Consider the following 21,957-nt stretch of genomic DNA (forward strand, 5'->3'; position numbering starts at 1 on the left):
TTATGGTGCTGGATATTGAACCCAGGGCCTTATGCATGTGAGGCAAGCATTCTATCAACTGATCTATATCCCCAGCCTCAAAATAAAAATTTATAAAAAGGGCTGGAACAAGGGGTGGAAGATGTAATGAGAGGAGGAAATGCTGAGGAGTAATAATGGCCAAATGATGCTGTTTTATCATTGTGTGCATGTAGGATGGGGTGCTGGGCCTTGTGCATGCAAGGCAAGCACTCTACCAACTGAGCTATATCCCCAGCCCAAGAAAGAACATTTTACCTCATTCCCAGTATACACAACTGCATGTATACAACTGACCCAAACATTTTCTAAAGCAATACTTACCATTATTAAATCATGCACATTCTGAATTTCCCCCCAACCTCTTCTTGTAAAACTGCTGATTGCAACCTACTCAAGTTGATTTGGGACTCTTTCCTAGAAAACACTATACCAATTTCAGTGTTTTATCAATCGGGATGTTTCCAATTCTATTTTGTTCCTGGTGCTATTTAACAGCAATGCATATTACCCTGCATATATGTAGGTATACAGCCCTATACCTACCTCATGTAGAAAATCTGGGGGGTTTTGGTTTGTTTTTTTGTTTTGTTTTGTTTTGTTTTGTTTGGACTGGGAAGTGAACCCGAGGTGTTTTACCACAGAGCTACATTTTCAGCCCTTTTTGATTTTTATTTTGAGACAGGGTCTTGCTAAATTGCTTAGAATCTCATTAAGTTCCTGAGGCAGGTCTCCAACTTGAGATCCTCCTACCTCAGCCTCCCAGATCACCTAGTCCTTATGCTAGACTCCGAGAAGCAGTTAGTATTCTAGACTCTGTGGGGAATAGAAGGAGAAATCCATCTCAGCTCTACGCATCTACCACCAGCCTTCAGAACTGCAGGTTTGAGGTTTTCCAAGACCTAGAGATTAACCTTCACTGAGTGGTAGAATTTTGGAGTGAGATGAGACTTTTGTTCCGTTCTTTCTTCACACACACACACCTTCAAAGTCCTTTTTTTCACCTCCTCTTTGCTCACTTCCTCTCTCTCAGGGACTTCTCAAAAAGAGCTTTTCAAATCGACAAAGCAATTAAGTCACTTAAGACTCAGTATCCTTCTAACAACCCCCAGCCCAGCCAAACAGGGGACACCAGGGGAAATGACAGATGCCAGGTGCAGGAGCAGGGGCAGCGTGATTGCTGGAGGGGAGCTGGCTCCGGGTGCTCCAGTCACCTCCGTGACTGAGGTGGCTTGTGGCAGGTGGGAGGGACTGTGTTTGCTTTCCTTTCACTTTCTCAGGCCACAAAACCTGATACCTGGGGCCAGAACTACAGTTCCCACCACGCAGCGAGGCAGGAGGAAGAAGGGGCACCAAGGGCTGCAAAGGAAACCAGGAGAAGAAGACAGCATTACCTCTGGCTAGCACAGGTGAGAGAGGGAGACAGGTAAGCCACAGGTGAGCCAGGAAGGTAAAGGTGCAGGATGTGAGCTAAGGGGTGGCTCAGTTTCTCCTTGTGGAGCACATGGCTAAGTCACAGAGGGCTTTGGTGGAAACCCTGGGGGCTTACAGGGGAAAGGGAAGGAGGGACATGAAAATAAGGTTTCAGCTCAAGTTCAAGTGATGAGACCGGAAGTGGAATGGCTTTCTTAGTTGAAAAGTCAGAGGGAAATAAAAAAAAAAAAAAGTGGTTTGAGTATGCCTTTTGTCTACTAGATCATTTAGCCTTATGTGATATCCAAGGCATCCAAGAAAGATATGGGTCTTTTTTGATTCCTTTAAAACCCTGGGTTTTACATATTTACATACAGACTGGATATTTTTATGATGATATAGACTTGGATTTTTTTTTTTTTTTTGGTACTTTGGATTGAACCCAGGGCGCTCAACCACTGAGCCACATCCCCAGCCCGTTTTATTTTTTTTCTGTCGAGGCAGGGTCTCACTAAGTTTCTGAGGCTGGCTTTGAACTTGTGATCCTCCTGCCTTAGCCTCCTAATCCTGCACCTGTCTCTGGGATTACAGGCATGCGCCATGTGCCCAGCTAGACTTGGTTTTTCTATAATGTTAGAGAAAAGAATAAGTCAGGGGAAAATGAAGAAGAGTGTCAATACAGGGACTTTTTTTAGCACATCAAATTTTTATCATCAAATAGGATAAGGTTTCATTTACTTTCATGAGATTTCTGATGAGGAGACCTAACGCAATATCATATAAAGGACAGTTAAAGGCTGTTTACCTTGAGGGAATAGCTTTCTGCTACAAGTGTTTGATGAGCTGTCATGTGGAACAGGAATGTGACATGTTTTGGCACAGCAAAGGTATCTCTGGGGTTGACAGACTGAAATCCCAAGGAAATGGGTTTCAACCCCGCAGAAGTCAGAGCTGCCCAATGGGTCATTTTCAGGAGGTAGTGACAGCGATATTAAAGGTGAGAATAAAGTTTCAGGTGATTGCTTATGTTAACGAGTGTTCCCCAAACCTGGCTTGTCATCAGACTCTTCTGGGGAATGTGTATGTGTATGTTCTGTTTGTGTTTTTTTTAGTTTTAAAGTGTATATAATGGATCTGGGATGGGTTCTGGGAATACATATGTTTTAATTATCTTCCCAGGTAAATCTGATAATCAGTTAGTTTGGGGAAACACTACCATTAAACACTTTTAAATTAGCTGGGCATGGTGGCACACACCTGTAATCCCAGTGACTCAGGCGACTGAGACAGGAGGATTCCAAATTCAAGGCCATCCTCAGCAATTTAGCAAGTCCTTAAGCAACTTAGCTATACCCTGTCTCAAATAACAAATAAAAAGGGCTGGGAATGTAATTCAGAGGTAAAGCGCCCCGGGATTCAATCCCCAATACCCAAGTAAATGAATAAATAATTAGACCACATCATTCTTCCCTGAACTGACCCCGAAGTAACTCCCAGTCAAATCTCCTCAGTCCTGTCTCAGGCTTCCTGGGCAGGAAGTCCTCTGGTGGTTGGGAGGCTTCTCCCCAAAGTGAAACTGACATACACATGTCCTCCACCTGATTAATGGCAGGGAAGTCACTCCTGGGGGCACTTCCTCTGCCATCTTGCTTTCTGATGGCACATGGGGCACCTTGTCTCCTGGACTAGGCTTTCTCAATGCTGTGATCTGGAGAACAGGCATTCTCCACCCACCAGAGAATGACAGCAGTACCTTGTCATTCTGAGGGCACCCCTAAAGCACTGTCAACACATGGTGAAGGTATGGACTTGTGGGGAAGTCTGGTACTGCCATCATTAGCATCCCGCGCCCACGAGAATGTTTGAGCTGTGAAAGCCACCATGGCCCTCTGTCTTGTCTTCTGCTGGGTGTCCAGTGCCTGCTGCCTGGTGGGTGCTCACTAGAGAGAAGCTGAATCCCTTCTTTTCTTAGGTCTATTCCAGGTGATCAGAGTCATGCAGTTCTACAGCTCAGCCAGGGCAGCAGATGAGAACTTTGACTATTTGTTCAAGGTTATCCTCATTGGGGATTCTAATGTGGGGAAGACATGTGTGGTTCAGCATTTCAAATCTGGGGTCTACACTGAGACACAGCAGAACACCATCGGGGTGGACTTCACTGTGCGCTCCCTGGAGATCGACGGCAAGAAAGTAAAGGTGAGAGGAGCACAGGGTTGCTTTGCCTCCTTTAGTCAGAGTTCCCAACATGAAGCTCATCCATATCCCCCTGGAATGGGGGACATGAGTCTTTTAATTAAGGCATGAGTGCAGAAGCCATACAGGAAACAAAGGAAAGGGCAAAAAAATTCCACATACTCAAAAAATACCATAAGCAAAGTCAAAAGATGCAGGACAAACTGTAAGGAAATATTTGCAGTAGGAGACTGACAAATTGCTAATTTTATTAATGTGAAAAGAGCTCTGATAAATATCTAGAAAAAAAAGACCAACAACCAAATACAAAAAGTGGCCAATTCACAGACTGGACAAACCTACTATTTTCCAAGCTTTATAACTACTAGTTCAGAGATTAAAATATAGATGCCCATCCTCACTCTCAACATATAAATTTAAATCACAGCAAGCTGGGTGTAGTGGCACACACCTGTAATCCAGTGGCTTGGGAGGCTGAGGCAAGAGGATCACAAGTTCAAAGCCAGCCTCAGCAAAAGCAAGGCACTAAGCAATTCAGTGAGACCCTGTCTCTAAATAAAATTCAAAATAGGGCTGGAGATGTGGCTCAGTGGTCCAGTGCCCCTGAGTTCAATCCCTGGTACCTATCCCCCTGCAAAAAAAAAAAAAATCAGTGCAAGATAATATGTTTTGCCAGATGTGCCTATAATCCTAGTGATTCAGGAGGTTGAGGTAAGAGGATCACTAGTTAAGGGCCAGCCTGGGCCTCTCAAAAACTAAAAAGGGCTGGTGATGTATGTAGCTCAGGGGTAGAACCTCCCATAGTTCAATCCCCAGTACTGTCCCCCAAACAAACAAACAAACAAAACAGTTAGTGAAATGTAATCAATGGATCTTATTTGTGATTTTTTTCCATACTGGAGATTGAACCCAGGGCGCTTTACCATTGAACTTCATTCCCAGTCCTTTTTATTCTTTATTTTTGGGTATCAAGGATTGAACTCAGAGGCACTCAACCACTGAGCCAAATCCCCAGCCCTATTTTGTATTTTATTTAGGACAGGTCTCACTGAGTTGCTTAGTGCCTCACTTTTGCTGAGGCTGACTTTGAACTCAAGATCCTCCTGCCTCAGCCTCTGGAGCCACTGGAATTATAGGCATGTGCCACCATGCCCAGCTCTTTTTATTTTTTATTTGGAGACAGGGTCTAAATTGCTGAGGGTTATTTGTTTTTTGTTTGTTTGTTTTTGGTTTTTTTGAAACCATGGATTGATCCCAAGCACACTGAGCCACATCCCCAGCCCTTTTTTATATTTTATTTAGAGACAAGGACTCACTGTGTTGCTTAGGGCCTCACTAAATTACTGAGGCTAGCTTTGAACTCAGAATCCTCCTGCCTCAGCCTCCCAAGCTACTGGTATTACAGGTGTTTATTGGGTATATTTTTTATTTTTTTTAATATTTTTTAATCGTTGACAGACCTTTATTTTATTCATTTATTTGTATGTGGTGCGGAGAATGGAACCCAGTGCTTCACACATGCAAGCCAACTGCTCTACCACTGAGCCACAACCCAGCCCCTTTTTTATTTTTAATATTTTTTTAGTTGTAGGTGGACACAATATCTTTATTTATTTATTTATTTTATGTGTTGCCGAGGATCAAACCCAGTTCCTCACACATGTGAGGCAAGCTCTCTACCACTGAACCACAACCCCAGTCCTATTTGAGATCTTGATGAAATAAAAACAACTGTAAAAAGGTATTTGGGCTTTGGGCTGCTGGGGATCTAGCTCAGTTGGTAGAGTGCTTGCCTTGCATGCACAGGCCCTGGGTTCAATCCCTAGCACCACACACACACACAAAAAAAATGTGGGCTGAACATGGTGGTGCAAACCTGTAATCCTAGCAATTCCAGAGGCTAAGACAGAATGATCACAAGTTAGTTCAAGGTCGCCTTGCAAAATTTAGCAAGACCTTGTCTCAAAGTAAAAAATAACCCAGTGAGCTAAGGTTGTATCTCCGTGGTAGAGCATCCCTGAATTCGATCCCATATAGGAAAAAAATAAAATAAAAAATTGAACTTCTAATTCCAGCTACTTGAGAGGCTGAGGGAATAAGATTACAACTTTGAGGCCAGCTTGGGCAATTTATGGAGCCTCATCTCAAAAATAAAAAGGGCTGGAGATTTACCTCTGTGCTAAGCACTTGCCTAGCATGTGGGGGATGCTGGGTTCAACCCCTGATGGCCAGGGGATGGATATTTTGGAAATCATCAGGAAATTGTTAATATGGTCTGGCTACTAGATGATACCAAAGAGATAGCTGGGCACGGTGGTGCATGACTGTCATCCCAGCAACTTGGAGGATCACAGGTTCAAGGCAAGTCTTAGCAACTTAGTGAGACCCCCGTCTCCAAATTAAGAAAGGGGGGGGGGAGGGGCTGGGAATGTGGTTCAGTGGTTAAAAAAGAAAAACACCTTAGATTCAATCCCCAGTACCAAATAATAATAATAATTTAAATTAATTCATTAAAAAAAGTTCAACCAATGCCATCCCCCATCAATGGGCAGGCTCAAAAGATAATCCCAAAATCTGGATTTAAGGACATTGAGGTAAGAAGTCAACAGAACAAATGCTCTGCTTCTCAGGGAAGCATCCTGTAGGTGGTGATATGCAGTCCTGAAAGCACCTCGGTCCCAGTCACCCTGGGAACAACTAAAACAGATTCCCCGCCCAGCCCTGCAGGAAAATGAGTGAGACCCAGGACACTGCGTTCGAGTTGCTCGGGGGAAACAGGTCGCGTGTGGCCGGACGCCTGAAGGCCCTTCTTCTGTCCTTCTGCAGATGCAGGTGTGGGACACGGCGGGCCAGGAGCGCTTCCGCACCATCACCCAGAGCTACTACCGCAGCGCCCACGCGGCCATCATCGCCTACGACCTCACGCGGCCGTCCACGTTCGAGTCGGTCCCTCACTGGATTCACGAGATAGAGAAGTACGGAGCGGCTAACTTGGTCATCATGCTGATCGGTACGGCGTTCCCCGGAGGCTCACTGTTTTCTTGACCAGCCCCCTCTGCGGGCGCCCAGCGTGTCGCGAGTTTCCCAGGGCAGGCGGTGGGACGTGACAGCGACGGACGGGACCTAAAAACTACCTTGCCCAGAAATTCCCAATAGATTCATTTGAGCATGAGAGTGGGGTGGTGAGAACTTGTTAAAGGTACAGATTTCTAGGCTGGGGACGCAGCTCAGCGCCAGAGCGCACGTCTGCGGTGCGCACGGTCTTGGGCTCCCGCTCCAGAGGGGCGGGCGCCGGACAGATTTCGCCACCCCTCCCCCGAGCTCTCATTGGGTGGATCTGGGGTGGGCGGAGAGACCCCAGCATTCCGCGTGCACAGGTGCTGCGTGGACTGCACAGGTAGTACTACTGGAGTCTGAAGTTAACAGACAGGTGGTTCCAAATCCCCAGGACGTCACTCAGATGAATGTGCCTCGCTATTGAATGACTTCATTGAATGATTATCTATATTCTTTAAGACCCTGAAACAGCCGGGCGCGTTGGTGCAAGCCCGTAATTCCAGCGGCTCCAGAGGCTGAGACTGGAAGATTGGGATTTCAAAGCCAGTCTCAGCAACAGCGAGGCACTAAGCAACTGAGTGAGACTCTGTCTCTAAATAAAATATAAAATAGGGCTAGAGAAGTGGCTCAATGGTCAAGGGCCCTTGAGTTCAGTCCCCGATACCCCCCCCCCAAAAAAAGACCCTAAACTATCCAGACGTGCCCAAGCCTGTAATCCCAGCAATTTAGGAGGCCCAGGCAGGGGATCACAAGTTCAAAGCCAACCTCAGCAATTTAGCCAGGCCCTAAGCATATCTCAAAATAAAAAAATAAAAAGGGCTGGGGATGTGGCTCAGTAGTAAGGAGACTCTGAGTTCAATCCCGACCCTCCCCCCCCCCCCAAAAAAAAAATCCTAGACCAATCTTAACAACAAACCATCATGAAAATCAAGGGAAAATTTAGTTACACAATGAAAACTTCCTGCTTTGAAATATGGGCAGTCCTATTGTACATTTAGAAAAGCATTTCTCTGCTACTTGAGTATTGCAAGCCGAGTTGGCTTTTCCTCCCTCCTAGAAATACTACTGTTTACCAAGTGGTTGCTAAATTTTAGTTTTAGGTTTAGTTTTAGGTTGCTGAGTTTTAAGTTTAGGCTAGAAGTCTGGTCTGTGTAACAGCAGCATCACTTGGGAGTTTGCTCTCAGGGTAAGAAGATCTCAGGCTCTACCCCAGACCTGCTGAGTCAATCTTCATCTTAACAAGATCCTGGGGTGACTCAAATGCATGTTACAGTGTGTAAAGCACAGCTAAAACTTGCAAAGATAGCTAGCTATGGGACTGAGAAAGAGCTAACCATCCCAGGTGTAATGGCTAGTGCAAGACCTGTCTAGTATATCCTAACCCTGTGGCGAGTTATCTCTGAGATATGGTATGCTCATCTATATGATAGGACTAATAGTATTGATAGGATAAGACTTGGTAGTGGGGTTGGGAATATAGCTCAGTTGATAGAGTGCTTCCTTGCATGCACAAGGCCTTGGTTCAATCCCTAGCACCACAAAAAAAAAAAAAAAAAAAAAAAAAAGGACTTAGTAGTATTGTAAAGATTTAATGAACCCATGGGAGGCTGAGGAAGGAAGATCTCAAGTTTGAGGGGTTGTTGCTCAGTGGTAGAACACTTGCCTAGCATGTGTGAAGCACTGGGTTCGATTCTCAGCACCACATATAAATAAATAAAGGTCCATTGACAACTAAAAATTTTTTTTAATTAATAATAATATGAGCTGGAGAAAGTCGATTAGTGGTAAAGCACCCTGGATTCAATTCCCAGTACAAAAATAAAATAAAATAAAAATTTAATGAGCTGGGCATGATGATGCACACCTGTAATGCCAGCTTTTCAGGAGGCTGAAGCAGGAGCATTCCAAGTTGGAGACCAGCCTGGGTGACTTAGTGAGATTCTATCTCAAAATAAAATTCAAGAAAGGGCTGGGGGTGTCGCTCAGTGGTAAAGTACTTGACTAGCATACTCAAGGCCCTGAGTTTAATTCCCAGTAAGAAAAAAAAAGAAAGAGATGATGTACATAAGTACAATGCTATGGCACATAGTAAGCGCTTAATAAAGAGTAGGATTTGTTTCTAGAATGTTCATTTGTTTGAAGGAACTAACTTATCTATGGCCCCCAAATAACAGGGGCCTTGCCGGGTGCACACCTGTAATTCCAGTGGCTCTGAAGGCTAAGGCAGAAGGATTCCAAGTTTGAGCCCAGCCTCAGCAAGGCCCTTGGCAACTTAGCAAGACCCTGTCTCAAAATAAAAATATAAAAAAGGTCTGGAAACTTAGCTCAGTGCTACAGTAGCTTTGGATTCAATCCCCAGCACCAAAAAATGTTTAATTAATAACAGTAGGGATGCCCAGCACCATAAATAATAATAATAATAACAATGGCTTATGTAAAAGGTCGAAATGCATGGGAAAAGCCAAGCAGTCAAGCCCTGCTAGGGCTAGGACCATAGAGAATTAGGCTACCAAAAAGCAAGAGGCTCCTGGGCTTGGTAGTGCACACCTGTAATCCCAGAAACTCAGGAGGCTGAGACAGGAGAACACCAGTTCAAAACAGCCTCAGTGATTTAGCAAGGCCCTAAGCAACTCAATGAGACCCTGTCTCTAAATAGGGCTAGGGATGTGGCTTAGTGGTTGAGTGCCCCTGAGTTCAATCCCTGGTACCCCCCCCCAAAAAAAAATAAATAAATAAAAAGTAAGAGGCTGAGGATCCCCTTCTCAGGACTGGACCAAGGTCTAGGCTCTGGGCCCACCCTCCCCTTGCCCTGTAAACCAGCCCCCTTGCCCTCTACATGCAGCTGTGTTCTCTGACTCAGAGCTGGTTCTCACACATGGGATAACCTGGGCCAAACACGTTCTTTCACAGCTGGACAGTCCCTCATGGATTCCCTCAAAGCATCCTCCCAGGCCTGCTCTGCTAAAAAAGCCCATCCTCTCAGTATCTCCCGTCTCACTTCCTTAGGAAGGAATCCTGTTGCTCTACTCCTCTTTTCATGGCAAAGCATGGTCCAGGCCATAAGATAAACTGGCCTGGAATAGGGAGCCCAGCCAGACCCAGTGACTGGACCCCAGGGGAAGAGAAGGTCACAGGACACAAAACCCACTTGTGGATGGGCTGTTGCCTTGAAGAGGTCATTGGCCTGTTGTTGGTACAGATTTATTACTTTCATGAGTCCAGAAAGGATTTGCATTTCAGAACCTTTATTCCTTAGGTCTTTGCTGGAGTTTTTCTTTTTGTTTTGTTTTGTTTTGGGGTGCTAGGGATGGAACCCAGGGCCTCCAGCAGGCTAGGCAAATGCTCTACCACTGAGTACACTCCCAGCTATGTCCTGACTCCCACTCTGGCCTGTCTCATGCCCAGATTTGAGGATAGTGTTGCTGCTTAACTCATTCTGCTTCTCCTCACTGAATAACTAAAGCCTGGACTGCTCGCCTTTGCCTGCTGCCTCAGACCCAGAGCCTGATTCCACAGTCTGCTGCCAAAGGGAATGCCCCCCACATGTAGTTCCCTCTTTTTGGAATGTGTCCTTTCCCACATCCATGGACCAGGGAGGGGATTTCTGCATAGAGGGTCCTCATCTGTTCTGGAAAGGAGTGAGAGGCCACCTCTCTTCTCAAAGGTCCCCTTCAGGACCAGAACTTATGACTTCTGATAGGGCACTTACAGTGACAAAGTTCAGAGTTATGAAGATAAAAATGCACCTGGAAAGGGTCCATATGTCTTCTTCAACAAACGTTTCTGCAAAGCACCAAGTGGGCAGCTCACCAGGGTTTCCAGATTAAATTAGGCAACAGATACAAATCACTTAGTTCCCAGCAAGCTGCACAACAACTGCTTCCTATGAGCAATGGCCCCCAGGGGTGCAGGACAGGACAGTGCTAGGAAGATAGAGTACAGGTGACACTCATAAAACACTTAGAAGGCTCTGGTCTAAGTTCACTCCTGGATTATTCCATGAATCCTCACCACAACCCTAACAGTGGAGACTACAGTCCACATTTCCTAGAGAAGGGAATGGAGGATAAGTGTGCAGGCAGGTAACTTAGCGCTATTACTTACAAGTGCAGCAAGATTGGAGCCAGAGCATTGGTTCTCAGAGCCACTGGTGGGCTCAGCCCCTTTATGACTATTCTCCAACAGCTGATGAGACCCAGTCAGTCAGGGCTCTTGAAAGCTCTGATTGAGGCCACATCTATGCCTTTGTGCCTGGACTTTGGGGCCAGATGTGAGTTTCAGTTTCCCTCTCTGTCCTATCTGTTGGAACTTGGGCTTCTTACTCTGAATTCTACTTCCTCACCTATAAAACTCCCATTCTAGAACCTGCTCTGAAGGTTTTGTTACATTAAAAAGATTAAATTAGGCTGGGGCTGTAGCTCAGTGGCAGAGCACTTGCCTAGCATGTGTGAGGCACTGGATTCCATCCTTAGCACCACATAAAAATAAACAAATAAAATAAAAGCATTCTGTCCATCTATAATTAAATTTAAAAAGAAAGATTAAATTAGTCAACAGTTACAAATCACTTAGTTCAGTGCTAAGCACTCAATAAAAGGTAGGTGTTATTTCCTAGTAGAAAGAGAACATTGCCAGACAGACTCCCCCAGCTAGACTTCATGCCCCCCCACTTATTCCCCTTTTCTTCTCCAGAAGGTGAGCAAACTTAACTTTCATGAAAACCATTGCTTCTCTTTATCATTTTACTTCCTGAATCCATATCCCTAAATACTGCAGTTTTGTTTTGCTATTGCCTTTAAATTTTATATCAAAATATAAAATTTATATCAGAATCATACAGAATGTCTTCCCCTCGATATTGTTCATGAGATTCATCCTCTTTGTTGCATACAGGTGTGATTTATTCTTTTGCATGATTTATATAATAATCCTTTGCACCAACATACTAGGCAACAGTTAGATCTTAAGTGCCCCTCAAAAGTCTATGGAGGCCTAATGCAGTGGCACATGCCTGTAATCTCTGCGGCTTGGGAGGCTGAGGCAAGAGGATCTCGAGTTCAAAGCCAGCCTCAGCAAAAGTGAGGCACAAAGCAACTCAGTGAGACTCTGCTTCTAAATAAAATACAAAAAAAGAGCTGTGAGGGCTGGGGATATAGTTGGTAGCATGTTTGCCTTGCATGTACAAGGCCCTGGGTTCAAACTCCAGCACCTCACACACACACACAAAAAGGCTGTGGATGTGGCTCAGTGGTTAAGTGAGCGTGAGCCCTGAGTTTAATCCCTGGTACAAAAACAAACAAACAATAAAACAAACTTCCAAAATACAAAACAAAAAACAAAAGCAACTAAAATAAATAGATGATGAAACAGTTTGTGTTTGGAATACTACTAAGCAATAAAAACTATTACTATTACATTGAAAATGGGCAAATGAACTACCAATGCATGCAGCAATCTAGATGGATCTCTGCCGCAGTCCGGCTGCAGCAAAATAACCGGGGGCGGGGGGTGACGAGCAACTTGTGTAGATTGATACAGCAGGAGTGGAAGCCGTTTATTGTCGAACAGGAGTGGTATATATACATTCCACACAGCTTATCTTAATTAACATAAAATAGATACACCAGTCAACCAATAAGAAATCTCCACACTTAATGGCTCGCTGGCCTTACTTCACAAACCACTCCCTCTGGCAAAATGCCAGGCGCCATCCAGACTTGTTTACAGACTCTAACAGATCTCAAAGGAATTATGCTGCTGGGCATGGTGGTGCACACCTGTAATTCCAGCAGCTTGGGAGGCTGAGGCAGGATCACAAGTTCAAAGCCAGCCTCAGCAAAAGCAAGGCAGTAAGCAACTCAGTGAGACTTTGTCTCTAAATAAAATATAAAACAGGGCTGCGGATGTGGCTCAGTTGTCCAGTGCCCCTGAGTTCAATCCCTGGTACCAAAAAAAAAAAAAAAAAAGAATTATGCTGAGTGAAAAACCAATCTATCTATCTCTCTAATTTTTTTATTTGTTTTAATTAGTTACACATGACAGTACACTGACCTTGACATATCATATATTTGAATAAGATGGGATATAATTTCTCATTTTTCTGAGTGTACAGGTTGCAGAATCATATTGGTCATGCAGCCACATATATACACACAGTAATAATAATGTCTGTTTCATTCTACTATCCTTCCTATCCCCCCATCCCCTCCCCTCCCCTCCCATCACTTCTCTCTACCTAATCTAAGGTAACGCTTTTCTTTTTCTTTTCTCATATCTTCATACATGTGTTTTGCAATTCCCCTTCTCCTTCCCTTTCTTTCCCACCCCTCTTCCCTATGTAGAGATAGTCTTCTTCCCCTGCTCTTCTTCCCTACCCTATTTTGTGTCACTCCCCTTATATCAGAGAAGACATTCGGCATTTGTTTTTTTGGGATTGGTTAACTTCACTTAGCATAATCTGCTCTAATGCCATCCATTTCCCTGCAAATGCCATGATATTATTATTTTTTAGTGCTGAGTAATATTCCATTGTGTATACATGCCACATTTTTTAATCCATTCATCCATTGAAGGGCATCTAGGTTGGCTCCACAGTTTAGCTATTGTGAATTGTGCTGCTATAAACATTGATGTGGCTGTATCCCTGTAGTATGCTGTTTTTAGGTCCTTTAGTCATAGAGGAATAGCTGGGTCAAATGGTGGTTCCATTCCCAGTTTTCCAAGGAATCTCCATACTACTTTCCAAATTGATTGCAACAATTTGCAGTCCCACCAGCAATGTATAAGTGCACCTTTTTTCCCCGCATCCTCACCAGCACTTGTTGTTGTCTGTCTTCATCATGGCTGCCATTCTTACTGGAGTGAGATGGTATCTTAGAGTAGTTTTAATTTGCAATTATCTGATTGCTAAAGATGATGAGCATTTTTTTGTATATTTGTTGATTGATTGTATATCCTCTTCTGAGAAGTGTCTGTTCAGGTCCTTGGCCCATTTGTTGATTGGGTTATTGTTTTTTTTAGTGTTTAGCTTTTTGAGTTCTTTGTATATCTTTATAGAGATTAGAGCTCTATCTGATGTGTGAGGGGTAAAAATTTGTAGGCTCCCTATTCACCTCACATATTATTTCTCTTGCTGAGAAAAAAAAAAAAAAACTTTTTAGTTTAAATCCATCCCATTTGTTAATTCTTGTGCTGTAGGCATCTCATTAAGGAATTTGGAGCCTAGCCCCACGTGATGGAGATTAGGGCCTACTTTTTCTTCTATTAGATGCAGAGTCTCTGGTTTAATCCCTAGATCCTTAATCCATTTTGAGTTAACTTTTGTGCATGGTGAGAGATAGGGATTCAATTTCATTTTGTTGACTATGGATTTCCAGTTTTCCCAGCACCATTTGCTGAAGATGCTATCCTTTCTCCAGTACATGGTTTTGGCACCTTTGTCTAATATAAGGTAGTTGTAATTTTGTGGGTTAGTCTCTGTGTCTTCTATTCAGTACCACTGGTCTACTAGCCTGTTTTGGTGCCAGTACCATACTGTTTTTGTTACTATTGCTCTGTAGTATAGTGTAAGGTTTGGTATAGCGATACCACCTGTTTCACTCTTCCTGCTTAGAATTGCTTTGGCTATTCTGGGTCTCTTATTTTTCCAGATGAATTTCATGGTTGCTTTTTCTATTTCTATGAGGAATGCCATTGAGATTTTGATAGGAATTGCATTGAGCCTGTATCTCTTATGGCGTGCTGGCAATTGAATTCAAAGCTTCACACATTTTAGGCAAGTGCTCTGTCACTAAGCCACACCCCAGCCCTGTTTTATATTTTATTTAGATAAAAAATAATAATATTGTAATAAATCTTTTTTCTTTCTTTGTGATACTGGAAGTTGAACCCATGGGCACTCTACCACTGAGCTACATCCCCAGCCCTTTTTGATATAGGGTTTCACTAAGTCACCCAGGTTGACCTGGAACTTGTGATCTTGGACACAATACCTTTATTTTATTTATTTTTATGTGGTGCTGAGGCTCAAACCCAGTGCCTCACATATGCTAGGCAAGTGCTCTGCCACTCAGCCACAACCCCAGCACAGCTGTGATAAATCTTGATGTCTAGTGGAATAAATCCTGTGGGAAAACAATTTTACTTCCACATTCCACATTCAGATAATTTGATAAGCATATGCATTGAAGAGAAGAGCCAGGGTATTTTTCCTTCTATAGGCCATCCTAGGTCTCACTCCCAAAGCCTGTCATGGAACTCCCTTGGGTAAGGTAAATGCTCCACATCCTGCAGGCACTGGTGCTTACAGAGGCGGATGCAGTCTGACAAAACTGTATGCTGAAAGGTTGTTCATGCTATTGTATGTAAAATTATAGCTTAAAAAGTCCTTCAGTGTGCACCTCCAACCCAACAAATCACCATCTCCCCAACCAGATGGGGCCCACCTCACAGCATCCAACACTTTGTAGTTTGGGGGAAAATGAGTGAAAAGAGATCAAGATTTGAAGGAGGAGGTTAGTCTGAGAGGCATTCTGGTTCATTTTGTTCCTTGTCAGGGAGGAGTGACAGCTCTACCTCTTCCAGCCAGTAATACACACTCCTCCTGCCTGTGCCCACCCGCCTTTTTTTTTTGGTACAGGGGATTGAATCTTGGGGGGCTTAACCACTGAGCCACATCCCCAGCCCTTCTTATCTTTTTTGAGACAGTCTAAGTTGCTTAGTGCCTCACTAAGTTGCTGAGGCAGGTTTTGAATTTGCAATCCTCCGACTTTGGCTTCCAGGGTCACTGGGATTACAGGGTGTGCCCCCACTACCACACTATCTGGAGAGAGTGGCTCCACTTGCACCCACCTGTGGTTTCACCCACAGTACATTCGCCCTCAGTTAGCAATTTGTGAATGGGTGCGCAATTGCTGAAGTCAAATGTTCTTTTTAAAGCTCACTTTGAGGACTGCGGACATAGCTTCATGGTAGAGCACTTGGCTACCTCTTGTGAGGCCTTGGGGAGAGAGGTGAGATTCTCAGTGGAATGTCTCTTTCACTTTCAGGAAACAAATGTGACTTGTGGGAAAAGCGGCACGTCCTGTTCGAGGACGCCTGCACACTGGCTGAGAAGTATGGCCTCTTGGCAGTTTTGGAAACATCCGCCAAGGAGTCCAAGAACATAGATGAAGTCTTCGTGCTGATGGCCAAGGAGCTGATTGCCCGCAACAGCCTGCACCTGTATGGGGAGGGCAGCCTGCACAGTCTGCTCACAGACTCCAGTCCAGTTCTTATAGCCCAGGGTCCGAGTGAGAAGAGCCACTGCACCTGCTGAATACGTGGGTGAGGCCAATTTGGAAAGCAGAGGCAGTCAGATACCCAGTGTCCCCTGTGTAGCACTGCAGGACAAATGTAGCCTTGCCACTGACCCCTGATCCCTCCAGCCTGAAGGAACAGCACTTCTGCCTTGACTCACACCACAGACTCCAAGGGAACACCATCATCTTTCTTAACTCCTAGTAAAATTTGAACTTATACAGGGGAAGGTCAAGGTTTGCATTTCCCTTCTTTTCTGCCTCACCCCCATCCCACCAGGTCAACTGCTTTCCCCTGAATTTCGCTTCTCAACTTGAAGATAGTGAAGGAAAAACAGGAGAGGATGTTTGGAACATTCTACAGCTCGGGCAGGGAAATGGGAGAAAGCCTGCCATGAAAAAACCAAAATGCTGTTGTCATGTTTCCCCCAACATTCACCCCTCAGTCTGCCCTGGGGAGCAAGTCCTGTTACCTAAATACAAGCAACAGTGTCTTGCAGAACTGCCAGGAACCACCCACCTGAGGGAGATGGAATCGAGTCCCACTTGGTCTGGGTTGGGCTGATGGGGCACCTTTGCGACCATAAGGATATGAGGGATGCCTAGAATTTCTAAAACATCTACTGGATCAGAAATCAATTCTGGGGCTGGGCTGTGGCTCAGTGGCAGAGCGCTTGCCCTAGCATGTGTGAGGCACTAGGTTCGATTCTCAGCACCGCATATCAATAAAGAAAATAAAGATTCATTGACAACTAAAAATATATATATTTAAAAAAAACAATTCTGAATTGAAATTAAATTGGCTCATAGAGGATTATAAAACTAGTGTTGTATCACTTCTTCTCTAAGATGTGGTCCAAGAGCAGCTGGATCCTTGGAGCTGGTGGGGGAATAGATCCTTGCTCTCAGAACTAAACACATAAGGTTGGCCAGGCAGGATCCAGGCAGCAGGGGATTCCAGAGCAGGCAGTAGGCCAGGGCCCCTCAACCTCAAGTGTCTGATACCCCAGTGAGCAATGGCTATTCATCTGGCAGAGGCACCTGTCTCTGCTGATGACTGCAGCTGACAGTTGCAGAGTCGCCTGTGAGGGTCAGAAATGATGAGAAGGCACCGGAAAGGAACACACTCTTGGTTTTGACTCAGTGCTACAGAGAAGATGTACCCAACTGCAGGATGCTGCACTTAACCTGGGACGTCCCCATATCCTTTCTCCCAGAAGTCGCTGGCCATCCCTTCCTTTCCCTGCTCTGCTCTGAGTATCTCAGCTTCGTGTTTAAAAGGCTAAACCTTTTGGTACAGATGGTGGTGGAGAAGCATGCACCCCCAAATACTACCCAGCTCACTCTCAGCCCAGAAGTCAGTCTTTAAGACCACCTTTCTTCCTCCCACCAGCCCACTGCAGCCCCGGAGGTGTCCTCTAGCTCCCTTAGACATTTCCTGGCCCCTAGGAGTTCAATCTTAAATTCTGACCTTCAGGATTCACCAACATACTAAATCCCCCAAGATGAAGGGCAGTGCCTTCCCCCTGCTCTGCCTTCCAAAACACCAAGCACTTTTCCTTTTAACTTTGCAAGACACAAAGTTTCTAAAAGGTACCTTAAGTACCTTTTAGAAACTTTGTGTCTTGCAAGTCTTCACTCCTCCCGTTGAGCACCTCCATTCCTAGTTCAGCCAACCTGTTCAGTATGTGTCCCAAAATGAATGACTTGTCAAAGGTGCCTCTGGTTGCCAGCTGCTGTGGAACACAGCTGGGACCCCAGTCTCTATAGGAGCTTTCCTCCTTTCCTCCATAGGCCAGTGACAGCCTGAGGTCCCAGCCCTCTGAGGCATTTGCAGATTTGCATAATCACACAAACAAACCCAGAGATAAACCCTGAATTGTGCAGGTGTACACAGCAGCTAGGGAGACTAAGACAGGAGTTCAAAGCCAGCCTCAGCAAAAGCAAGCTGTTAAGCAACTCAGTGAGGCTGGGGACCTGGCTCAGTGGACAAGTGCCCCTGAATTGGGCCTTCAGCCAGTACTTTCAGCTCTTTGGAAGTTAAGGACATCAGGGGGAAAGGGCAATCTTCTAGGAACCCCTGAAGCCCCGCTCTAGGACAGCTGTCCTTCCAGCCTGGGACATCCTGGGAGACATATATCCATAGGCCTTCACATCCGGTCTTGGGTGATGGGAGGGCTCCACACCTCACTTAAGCACCTGAGCAGTTATGCTAAATCCCACAGAAGTTCTGGACCTCATTTTTTTGGCTGTTGACTGACCTTTGTTTTATTTATTTCTATGAGTTGCCAAGAATCAAACCCAGTGCCTCACACATGCAAGGCAAGCGCTCTACCACTGAGCCGCGACCCCAGCCCCCACATGACCTCATTTTTGCTGGAGTTGCAGCCCCTCCCATCAGCACCTTTCTCATTCCCTCCTCCACCTTTGTTCACAAAGGGGAAGCTTTGAGAACGCCTGCCAAACTCCCAGTTTCCAGAGAAAAGTAAGAATTTATATTAGAGGTCTGTGAGTTACCCCCCATCCACTGCCAAATTCTTCCTACCCAGTTAAAAGACTGTCTTCCTCAGTCAGTGGCCAACAGGGGCCTCCTGTGCTCAGGTGCATACATTGGTGTGCACATGCCCTGCCCCACCCCTGTGTTCAGTCTAGAAGCTCACACAGGTCTTGGCAGCTCTGTTCCACCCTTCAGGACTGACCCAGCCTGGTAAATGGTCAATAGTGATTATGCTGAGCAGGTGACCCCAGCCCTGGGCTTGAGCCACAGCTGTCCTTGATTACGTGATCCTCTTTGGATTCCATTTGCTGTGGATTCGATGTGGTTGCTTCACTGTTTTTTGTTTTGTTTTTGAATTTTGCAGTACTGGGGATTGAGCACATGCATGCTAAGCATGTGCTCTGCCACTAAACTGCACTCTAGACCATGAACTCTCAAACTCTCATCAGGCACAAAAAAGGGGATGGCTGTGAAAATCTTTTGGAAGTATAAAGCAAGACAAAGTCAATGTGAAATCATCTTCACCATTGCCCATCAGACATCAGAGAATGGGGCCAGAGCTGAACCCTGGTCCCTAGACATACTTGATATTTTAGGTTACACCACCCAGAGGAAAAGGGGTACATTTCCCCCTATGTTCTACTCGTCCCTTGAGAATAAAACCCTTTTCTTTTCCATACCTTGGCACAAATATAACACAAAGGAATTCTTGAAAAACTCATGTTACCTGAAAATGCAAAAAAAACCCAAAAACAAAACAAAACTTGTTTAACTTCTGTTAGAGACAGTATTTTCCCATGGAAGAAACCCTGCCTATGCCCAGCCTTAAGAAGGCCCTGGTTGGTGCCACCCCTCAAACTGCCAATGAAAGAATCATGGCGGGAAATATCAAGTTCTGAGGGTTCTCAGAAGGAAGGTTCATGAGATCCTGCCATTTGCAACAGCATGGATGGACCTGGTAGAGTTTACACTAAAAGAAATAAGCAAGGCACAGGAAGACAAATACAACACAAACTCATTTGTATGTGTAAATGTGAGCCCTTAGTAACTTAGCCAGACCTTCTGGAAAAAAAATTTAAAAAGAGCTATGTCGGGCTGGGGATGTGGCTCAAGCGGTAGCGCGCTTGCCTGGCATGCGTGCGGCCTGGGTTCGATCCTCAGCACCACATGCAAACAAAGATGTTGTGTCCGCCGAAAACTAAAAAATAAATATTGAAAATTCTCTCTCTCTTTAAAAAAAAGAATAAATAAAATAAAAAGGGCTATGAATATAGCACAGAAAAGCACCTCTGGGTTCAGTACCAAAAGTAATAATGTAGTAAAGGGTACAAAGTTTCAGTTAGACAGGAGGAATCAAATCTAGTTTTTTGGATTTGGGGAAGGGGAGGAGTTTTATCACTTAACTGTATACCCAGCTGCCCATGCACCCTTTTAACTTTTTAGACACAGTCTAAATTGCTTAGGGCCTCAAGTTGCTGAGTCTGGCCTGGAACTTGCAATCTTCCTGACTCAGCTTACTGAGTCACTGGGATTACAGGGGTGCGCCACTGTGCCCAGCAAGAATCAAGTTTTTGCACAGCAGGGTGACTACAGTTAATAACTGTACTCAAATAGCCAAGGATAAATCTCAAATGCCTCACCCCAAAAACAATAGAGTAATAGAGTAATTAGTTATGTGCCCAGCACTGTAGCATACTAATTCAATAAATCTTTTTCTAAATTTATTTATTTATTTACTTACTTACTTGCTTATTTTGGTGCTAGGGATCAAACCCAGGACGTTATGCATGAGAGACAAGCACTCAACCAACTGATCTACATCCCCAACCCCTCAATGAATCCTTTTAACTAGTTTTTGAAGGTACTATTTTTTACATAAGAATATAAATTGGGCTGGGGGTGTAACTCAGTGGTAGAAAACTTGCCTAGCAGGCATGAGGCCTATCCCCAGCACTGCCCAGCCCCCTGCAAATGTGACTGTATTTTTAAGAATAGTTTCCATTCCATTTTTCTTTTCTTTTTGTGCCTCTGGGAATGAAACCAAAGGCCTCACTCATACTAAGCACACACTCTACACCTGAGCTGCACCCTCCAGGCCATTTTTAATTTTTGATACAGGATCCCTTAGTTGCAGGGGCTGGCCTTGAACTTGTGATCCTCCTGCTTCAGCCTTCCAGGTTGCTTGGGATTACAGGTGTGTATCCACCACATCTGGCTTTAATTCATTAAAAAAAAAAAAAAAAAAAAACCTTCACATGGGTTGCAGTAGCAGAGCCCTTGCTGCCTAGCATGCTCAAAGCCACGAGGTTGATCCTTAGTCCTGAAAAAAAAAAAAAACAAAGAAACTCACAAAATAATTATGAAGAAAAATATTCTTTCAAAATGTCAATTATGAGCTGGGTGCAGGGGTGCATGCCTGTAATCCCAGTAGCTCGGGAGGCTGAGGCGGGAGGATCATGAGTTCAAAGCCAGCCTCAGCAATGGCAAGGCCCTAAGCAACTCAGTGAGATCCGTGTCTCTAAATAAAAATTCAAAATAGGGTTGGGGATGTGGCTCAGTGGCCAAGTGCTCCCGAGTTCAATCCCTGGTACAAAACAAAAACAAAACCAAAAACCAATCATGTGGTGACTTGTAAGTGACTTACTTAGGAAATGAAGCAGGATCCACTACAAGCACAGGGTACCAGGAAAGCCACAGAGCCTTTTGCTGACCAAGGCAGCCTAGAGTCAGTCAGTCCTGCAGATTCTACCACAGGAGAATAACTGGATGGTGCCAGCCAGTAAGCTTCCCCTGTGTCTCCCAAACATTTCCCAGCAGGCTAGATGACTTAAGAAGGTGTCACTTTCTCAGTGAATCTATACCCACAGAAATGTGGGTGAGGAACTGATGAGAGAGTCAATGAAAGGAACATATTATTTTCTGATACCTGCATGTTTTGAAATAGCTCATTACACAAAACAGTCAACTTTTTTTTTTAATTGTTTTATTTGGGAAAAGTGCTTCTTACAAAAGGGCAGCTGCAAAATACAGAGACCTCTGCAACAATTACTTGTTTTTTCTTAAAGTGAAAGAATGAGTGGGATCCAAGGAACCAAAGCAGTAGATGGACAAATCAGGAGCATCTCCCAAGTTATTTTCAGGAAACAAAGCAACAAAATGCAAAGGTAAACTTTCCCATCAAGGAATTCTAACAACTTAACTTCAGCTTGTCTTGTGGATTACCACGCCCTCCCCTTTAGTGGAAAAAAAGTGTGACTTATTACCGCAAACCAATCACTCCACTACAATAAACACCTTAGAACATAGTTTTGAATGACTTCCATCTACCTGCAAAGCTCAGGGGTGGAAAGAGGCAATACCCACAAAAACAAACACAAAAACCTGACAACAGAACCCCTCAAACAGAGGACAAAAGTTTTTCCAAAAGTGCCTGGACTGGAAAGGCTACACCATGAAACATTAAGTAAAACTGTGCATCCAAGA

General features: G+C 44.5%; 1 protein-coding gene across 3 annotated transcripts; it reads left to right on the plus strand.

Moving 5' to 3' along the window:
- The first annotated feature begins 1,297 nt into the window (after window positions 1-1,297).
- Window positions 1,298-16,802, plus strand: Rab19 (RAB19, member RAS oncogene family). Of its 3 annotated transcripts, none has more exons than XM_046434130.1 (4): window positions 1,298-1,427; window positions 3,404-3,627; window positions 6,451-6,634; window positions 15,729-16,802. In XM_046434130.1, exons 2-4 carry the CDS (start codon window positions 3,427-3,429, stop codon window positions 15,995-15,997), a joined length of 654 nt encoding a protein of 217 aa, XP_046290086.1. In that variant the 5' UTR covers window positions 1,298-1,427; window positions 3,404-3,426; the 3' UTR covers window positions 15,998-16,802. The 3 variants fall into 3 exon arrangements, with proteins under 3 accessions (XP_046290086.1, XP_046290087.1, XP_046290088.1); XM_046434131.2 differs by having other exon boundaries at window positions 1,324-1,444; XM_046434132.2 differs by lacking the exon at window positions 1,298-1,427 and adding an exon at window positions 2,086-2,428.
- Window positions 16,803-21,957: the final 5,155 nt, after the last annotated feature.

The sequence above is a fragment of the Marmota monax genome, unplaced genomic scaffold (assembly GCF_021218885.2).
Source record: "Marmota monax isolate L192 unplaced genomic scaffold, Marmota_monax_Labrador192_F-V1.1 WCK01_AAM20220418_F8-fsc00122, whole genome shotgun sequence".
In the NCBI taxonomy this organism is placed as follows: domain Eukaryota; kingdom Metazoa; phylum Chordata; class Mammalia; order Rodentia; family Sciuridae; genus Marmota; species Marmota monax.

What these genes read in the sequence shown, in the direction of transcription:
- Rab19 (XM_046434130.1), top strand. Translation starts at nt 3,427, where the DNA reads ATGCAGTTCTACAGCTCAGCCAGGGCAGCAGATGAGAACTTTGACTAT. An exon ending in TCGACGGCAAGAAAGTAAAG is followed by an intron (nt 3,628 to 6,450) that starts GTGAGAGGAGCA and finishes GTCCTTCTGCAG; the next exon opens with ATGCAGGTGTGGGACACGGC. An exon ending in CTTGGTCATCATGCTGATCG is followed by an intron (nt 6,635 to 15,728) that starts GTACGGCGTTCC and finishes TTTCACTTTCAG; the next exon opens with GAAACAAATGTGACTTGTGG.